Here is a 7,761-nt window from a genome sequence, read left to right on the forward strand (position 1 = left end):
GGAGACAATAATTGGAGTGCAATCACCACGTGGATTCACGAAACACCACAATCACAACAGACGTCCTTTTCACAATTATTTAACTGAAAACATAAACATGCGAAACTGTAATATTTTTATGATAGTTATTTTTTTATTATTAGACGAAACTGAAATATCATCTGTGTTGTTCCCATATCCAAAAAAAAAAAAAATGCTAGAGACAAAAATAACAAATTAAACTCATGATTTGTTCTGGAAAATATAATTTCATGACCAAATACACGAACTAAAAAAAAAAAAGAATGTTGCAATCTTTTCATAAAAATATAACAAATCGAGACAAAATAAGGTTACGCTATTTTACAAAGAAGAATCAAAGATCTGAAAAAAGGTAGATATGTATATTAATACTGTATAAGCCAAAAAAAAAAAAAACCATTTTCTCTAAATACGATTATTATAATAAAAATGATAAGTTGCTTTAAGGATGATAAAAATTGAGGTAAAGAAGAAAAAGCTTTGGGAGAAATCAAAAGAATTAAGGTTTTTGTCTAATTCCCAAAATGCTCCTCACAGTGAGGATACGGCCTCGATGGCGCTACCTAATGGCCACGCGGCTTCCACGGCGTGTTCTCCGTATTTTACCTTTTTCACTAATGTTATTGTCTGCGATGGCTCCAATCCTGTTTTGTTTTAGACCACAAGAAAAGCAACAATAGACAAAAATGAAACAAATACTTAGTAATTATAAATAAAAATACTTGAAACTTGTACTGCAGGACCAGACCATCCTAAACCTAAATTTATTCGTAACTTCGTTTCTTTATGTTTTTTGGTGTAATCATATATACTAAACCTAAACTAAATTTTTTAGATTCTATTGACCGTTGAAATTGGATTGTTGTTTTTATGAGTTTTAAAGGAGATACTAACCGAATCCATCAATGAGCAGAGTGTATTGGTAAACAAGATCCATGCACAAGTAAGGCAAATTATCTTCCTCCACAAGCGGGAACTTTGATTTTCCCTCTTCCAGATTCATACTACAAGCTTTCTTTGCTGCTTTCTCAAAGTCCTTGGGACGAACTGTAGCAACCGGTTGCTTTGGGTCAACAAATCCAGCCTGTGTCAAATACCAACCAATTGTACCGCGTTTAACAAAAAAAATTACAGGTTGTGTGTGAAAGCCTTGAGAAACAGTGTTTTTAGTTCAATTACCTCAGCAGCACGGTCAAAGAAAAATGAAGCAACAAACATATTCTTTTGGCCACCACCTCGACCACCATTCCAAACTCCACCGAATGTGCATTTCATGTGGGTACACAATGTATCATTCACTTTTAGTGCGTTGATGGTTATCCTTCGGCATTCATCAAGACTCGCACCAGATGGTGAAGCAGTGCCTTTAAATTCTTTTCCTCCATACTTGTACTTACCTACAGTGAATAAAGTATGTTAGAAGAAACCGAGATATTGATCCAATATTCTTAAACGCAATTGCATATCCAGAGATTTTCTTGCAAAGGATCGAGAAGATAATGGCAATAATGAAAACATGTGTCATATGATGAGAATATAATGCAGACAACTCTAGTTGGAATGCTCTCATCACAAAACAATAATCTCTCACCATCATAGCCTGTCACGATGCAGGGGTTCTCCGAATCGTCAGAAACTTTCAAAATCTCTGCTCGGGCAGCCAGTAATCCGTAATGTAGGTAACTACAAGCAAGAAGAAGCCAATAACAACAACTCACATTAAGGACTATAGATGAACAGAAGACCAGAATATCTAATGAGTATGGCAGTCTAGAACATATACAAATGAAGAGGAATAACTGCCGGCTCTTCGGGAGTCGTTAGTATCAGACAATTCAAAGACGCTTTAAGTCAAGAAAACCACAAGAGGTGACAAACCTGTGAACATAGAGGAAATACTTCCGCCCCTTAAGGTACATTTCCCTGACATATGAATCCTCTCCTTCTAATGGTTTTGGTGCACTTGCAGCATCTTCCTCAGATATAGCATATGCCATTTGAACAGACCCCCCTCCAAGATCAACCACTCCAACCGTATCTGAGTATGGTTTTCCTAAGTTCCTTAGCAAGTAGTTAATTGTCACCTGCAAAGTCGAAGCCAAATAAGATAAAATGCCAGCTTGATTAGAGGTTGGTTCGTGCCCAACAGCTTGAAATATAATACTATTTTACATACTATACTTCAAACTATTACAGTTGCCATTGTGAAACATTTCTTATTGAATGATTAAGAATTAGAAAGATGGCTCTTCGTAAAACACTAACAAATGTGGGAGAACATACCCACTGATAAGAACCTTCCTGAGTACCATCGAGTACAGTAACAGCATTTGCCTCAGTTTTCAGCATGCTTCTATCTCTCAAGAGTTCCCTAACCTTATAAACAAAATCATAATAAAGTATAAGAGCTAAGGGACCTAGCGAATGTGACTGATAATATATTGAAATATAATTACCGCTTGCAAAATGTTCTCAGATGCTTCATGACCCAGCGTCCTCAAACCTGCCGTTGCCTGACAAGATATACAGAAAATCACTTCAGATGATTCACAAAATAATATGAAAGAGCTTCAATTATCTATGCGGGGGAGAATTCATTTCCATACTCCAACTCGGACAGGTGTCTTTGGACGCAACTCGCGAGGAACAGAAGCTTCTGCTTTGTCAAGAAGAGACACCAAAGAGTTTGCTGCTTGCCGGGGATCAGTAGGATATGCACTCAACCCTGGTTTTAGCTGAAATCAAATCAGTAAACAGCTTAGAGCCAAAATTCCAACAAGCACCAATAAAGCGAAAACTAAACAAGAAATTCAAGCCACTGCGATATAATGAAACAATAAACTAAGTGATGCTAGTTAGGTGAGTTCAAGCTTCATGTTAATTCCGAAAACACAGAGTTCATGTCCATTCTATACATTGAAAGAAAAGTAATACGCTTCCGGTTTATCTAGTTGAGCTCTGCTCAGGGCGAGGCAAGATATTGCTATGATAAAATCTAGAGGAGGATCAAATATAGAAACTTACAGAACTTGAATACCCTCTTTATGAGTCAAACAAACAAACTATAAAACATACTATAGTCTCATTCTTTCAAACGATTTCGACATGCCCGTGCGATTGTTAGATCAAGGAGATAGAGTATGAGTGAATCACAGTGAAGCTCTATCCAAACAGATATGAATGAATAAGCTCTGTTAACACAGTCCACGTCTTTCCACACACTAATAAGTAACAACCATATGAGCTTAAATAACACAAATGCACCATAAGAATCTGAATCAAGTCTCAGAAAACGACACAAGATCTATCAAACAGTGCAGGTAAATGGTAACTCAAAGTGTCAAATCCAGTAGGAAACGGAAACAATGAATCACACCTGTAGAAAGAGCTCAAGTTCATTGCCGAGAGGGATAAGATCCAAGTTCTGATCAAAACAGTAAACATGTACACGGCTACCAGAACTCCCAGCATCAAAAATCACAGCGTAATTCTTCGGACCTCTCGAATTAGGACCTCCCTTGCGATTAAGCACATTGTACTCCTCAACGACGGAATCAGAAGTCGATCTCCCAGGCATTAGCAGAAGAACAAGAGCGATCAACACAATGGGAACCGAAATCACAAGCACAAGACCACGGTGGCGCTGGATCTTGTCAGCGATAGATTCGTGCCGCCCAATCCCACCACGCTTCGCCGTCATCTTACCTCCGTCGGCAGAGTCAGATGTAGGAGAATGGTTACCTGACTCCAGAAGCTCAGTTGAAGAAGGCGAACGGTAGCGTATCTTACCGTTGCCGTTGCCGTTTCCGGTGCCGGATGACGCCGTGGTCTGCGGCGGATCCTGTAACGGCTCCAGATTCGACGGTGGATTATAAGAGGCGGCTTGAATTCGCCGGATTTGATCTGGAGTATAAAAAGCCTGGATCCAACACTTTGTGTGCTCGCTCCCAGATCTGTGTTTTTGTATTTTTCAGTAAATAGATAACAAACAAACAAAAGACGTTATGGGTTACGATTGCGGGAGATGGTAACTCCCGTAAAACTTTGTTACAGTAACTCCCACAACGAGCTTTTACATTAACCCAAAATACTTACTGTCATACTGTGTATAGTTTTATCAGTAACAACCCCTAAATTTTCATAACTCGGTTGAATCGAAATTCGAAACCATATCAGATCGTAAACTAGAACCGGATTGACATAACCACAACCAAACCAAATAAATGATAAAGCTAAACCGATAATACTAAACCGGACGAGAGTGAAAAGATTACGTACAAACCGGAGAAATATATGACGTGACGTCCATACGAATTCACGAAGAGAGCAAAGAAACATATATTAAAAGTCTACAAAGTACAAACGATCTACAGTACGAGGACGAATACAAACAAATGTTGACTCAAATACTATTCCTCAGGCTTTCTTCTGTTTCTTCTGGACCAGACTTGGCGGCGGAAATAGAATTCGGAATAGCATCGCAGATAATATAGCTCCCGTGAAGGAGCTAACCCAATGCACATAGAAATGGTCCCATGTATTGTGAGACTTGTATATATATGCCCATCCAAATGCCTACATATATTGCAATATAAATTAACCACAAAGACTATATAATTAACAAGATCAAATGTCAAGATATATTAAGTAGCTAATGAATGATAATGAACTTACAATGGCAGGATTCATGAATGGTCTAGTGAAGTTAGATCCTACGACAAACACTGATACGGTAGCGAGAGCGAGCAAGAAAGTTTTAGCGAGCAGTTTTCGTGGACCTCTTAGGATTATTAGTAACACCAAGAATGTAACACTGAAACTTAGAATCACTTCGGCGATAGCTCCAATGTGTGCATCATCTTGATACGAAGGCTTTCCTCCAATCATAGTCCTATACTTTTCAGGTATCATCTCCATGATCGTTATCGCACCTCCTGCCGCACCAACTGCCTAAGATTAAAACATAACATCACATAAGGAAACAAACATGCCAGCTGGTTCCAGTTGGGCTAAAATCTAAAAATCTCAATGTCAAATTTTTTTTACTCAAAAAGACATCACACAGCATGGACACACACAAAAGAAACTTCACAAAAAGCCAAACAAACCAAAAAAGATAGTTTGATATTCCTGCTCTAAAAGTTGATCAACACATTGTTGATTTTTCTAACCAAAATAAATGTAAGAACATTCAACTACAATGTGTAAAGATAATAACTTTATTAAATAATTCTAATTCGAAGAGACCGACAAGACACACGAAAGCGAATACTTATATGAAAAGATGTCACAAAGTATTAAAGGTCGGTCATAACAGAAGGAGAACTAGGTTTGGTTTCAAAATCTAGTAAGTTTAAATCATAGCCACACACCTGAGCAGGAGATCTAATGGCCAAGGAGAAGAGAGAATCTCGAGAAACGCCGGCGGTATAAAACGCAGCGTTTCCACAAGGATTGAAGCTAGCGCCACCAAGAACGTCTCCGATAACAGTAAAAATCGAGATGGAGACGAAAACAACCAACGTTGAGATCACCAGAGGTGCCCAAGTGATACCATGAAACCCGGCTGCGGAAACAATCGCCGCCGTCTGTATCCCAAACGTCGCCGAGAGAATAACCCACAAAAAGGTTATCACCATATCGCCTAACGCCGACTTGACCGCACTCATCGTTAGTAACGTACCTCTTCTTCTTCTTCTCTTGATCGTATTGGTTTAAGAAGATCGTTGTTATATTGGTTTTTTGCTTCTTGAAAATCAGATGTTTTTTTAGTCCACTCAAAATTGTATTCTTTATATTGCAGAAGGAAAATGATATGTATGAGTGACTCACCTAACTGATAAGAGTTTTTGGGGAAATTAGTGTTTCGAGATAACGGGTTACTGATTATCCCAAATAAAAAGTTTGAAAAAGATAAATAAAAAGTTTGTAGAGAAAAAAGAGTATTATGCTTATTACTAGAGAGGGCCTATTTATTTCCAAAATGGGTTTGTATATAGATCTAATGAGTTAATTTGGACCATTAATCTTATCTCTTACTTTGCTTTGTTTCACTTATCCTTTTTAATGTACAAGTATATAATTCCCAAATGAATGAAGACACTATAAAGAACAGATACATATTATATTACCTGTCGATATGAATTGGGCACATACAAAAATTTGTTGTCTTTTCCTTTTTTCCAATATACTAGTGTCATAGTAAAAACAGAGTACTATTTGACTCTTCTTTGTTGAATATTTGACTGTCAGTAAGATTTGTTAAACAAAATAACAAAGGAAAAAAAAGCAAGACGAGGATAACGGAACAAACTAAATTAGCTTAACTATTATAAACAAACTTTTGTATCATTAACTGGTTAAGCTTTGTATAATCGAATTTTAAGTTTGTTAAATTAAGATTCTTCTCCGATCCTCGTTTCTTTGTTCTATCTTTTCGGTTAATCGGAGTTTGTTATAGCAGAAATTCGTTAAATGATATATATATATATATATATTAGCTAATACTTAATCTATCCCTGATAGATTGATGTTTTAGAAGATTTTATTTGTCTCTAAAAGATTGATGTTGTGTATATTTTTAATACTAAAAATATGGAAAAGTGGAAAAGTGGAAAAAATGTCAGTAAATTAAGGATCCGATATCATCACACAGATATATGAATGACCACAAATAAAAACAAATAAAATTATCAGAAAAATAAATAATTATTGTGAAAAATTTAGTGGACTCACTAGACCGGCCCATCTATTAGCCATGGAGTCTCGGTCCATCGGCCATACTCAGTCCATACAGCTTCGGCCCATTAGCCGAAGCCTTACTCGGCCATTAGTTCTTAGTCGGTTTAAGCTTTAGCCTTTGTACTCTACTATATATACTTGTAACCTCGAGCATAATCAATAAGAAGAAACACAAGAGCTTTATTCCTAAACTATATTCATAACAATAATAAAATAATTACATTCTCTCTCTGTCTTGCATGCATGGATTTAAACCAACAAGAGCTTTATTCCTTAGATTTTGTTGTCTTGCATGCATGGATTTAAACCAACAAAAGCTAACAATAATAAAAGAGAGACACTACGGTCGTGGCCGTGGTGGCAGAGGACGTGGTGGTCGAGGAGGCCAAGCCAGCCGCAGACGCGGTAGTAGAGGCCGTGGTATCTCCAAGCCACAAGCTAAGGCAAAATCAGGTTGTCACCGATATGGTATGGCAAACCACTGGATGAGAAACTGCAGAACTCCCAAACATCTTATTGATGCATATCAAGAAAGTTTGAAGAAAAACCCAGAAGCTAACTTGGTGCATCTCGATGATGAAGGAGACTTCGATCATGAGAATGATGACTCCCTAGAGACTTCCGATCTCCTTAAAGAGGATGAATGAAATTTTCGGTTTTATTTTGGTTTAAAACTATGTTTTTTTATGCTTTGATTGATTTCTATGTATTGGATAATTGATTTGGTTTAAATTCAAGGATTTATTTTTTATAAATTATTTGCCTTATTGAGTTAAAACACAAATGTTGTTTTATAGAAATGGCTGAGGATATGAGTGAACTAGTGGTGGATAGTGGATCCAGCCACACTATATTAAGAGATAAAAGATATTTTATCAACCTCACCATGAAAAATGTCAATGTTAGTACAATTGCGGGTATAGCAAATCTTATAGAGGGCTACGGCCAGGCTCACGTGTTGTTGCCTAAGGGAACACACATTGAATTGAGTGATGCCTT

General features: G+C 37.2%; 2 protein-coding genes across 2 annotated transcripts; both read right to left on the reverse strand.

Annotated features, from left to right (window-relative positions):
• On the reverse strand, positions 365-3,994 carry LOC104770154 (apyrase 2-like). Its single transcript, XM_010494528.2, has 9 exons — positions 3,398-3,994; positions 2,628-2,756; positions 2,478-2,534; positions 2,305-2,397; positions 1,900-2,105; positions 1,613-1,704; positions 1,201-1,418; positions 916-1,105; positions 365-665 (listed from the first exon to the last, which is right to left on the reverse strand). Exons 1-9 carry the CDS (start codon positions 3,719-3,721, stop codon positions 553-555), a joined length of 1,422 nt encoding a protein of 473 aa, XP_010492830.1. The 5' UTR covers positions 3,722-3,994; the 3' UTR covers positions 365-552.
• On the reverse strand, positions 4,249-5,975 carry LOC104770155 (probable aquaporin SIP1-2). The gene is made up of 3 exons (XM_010494529.2): positions 5,394-5,975; positions 4,696-4,971; positions 4,249-4,596 (listed from the first exon to the last, which is right to left on the reverse strand). The coding sequence occupies exons 1-3, from the start codon at positions 5,688-5,690 to the stop codon at positions 4,438-4,440; spliced, it is 732 nt and encodes a 243-aa protein (XP_010492831.1). The 5' UTR covers positions 5,691-5,975; the 3' UTR covers positions 4,249-4,437.

This window comes from Camelina sativa, chromosome 20, assembly GCF_000633955.1.
Source record: "Camelina sativa cultivar DH55 chromosome 20, Cs, whole genome shotgun sequence".
NCBI classification, from domain to species: Eukaryota; Viridiplantae; Streptophyta; class Magnoliopsida; order Brassicales; family Brassicaceae; genus Camelina; species Camelina sativa.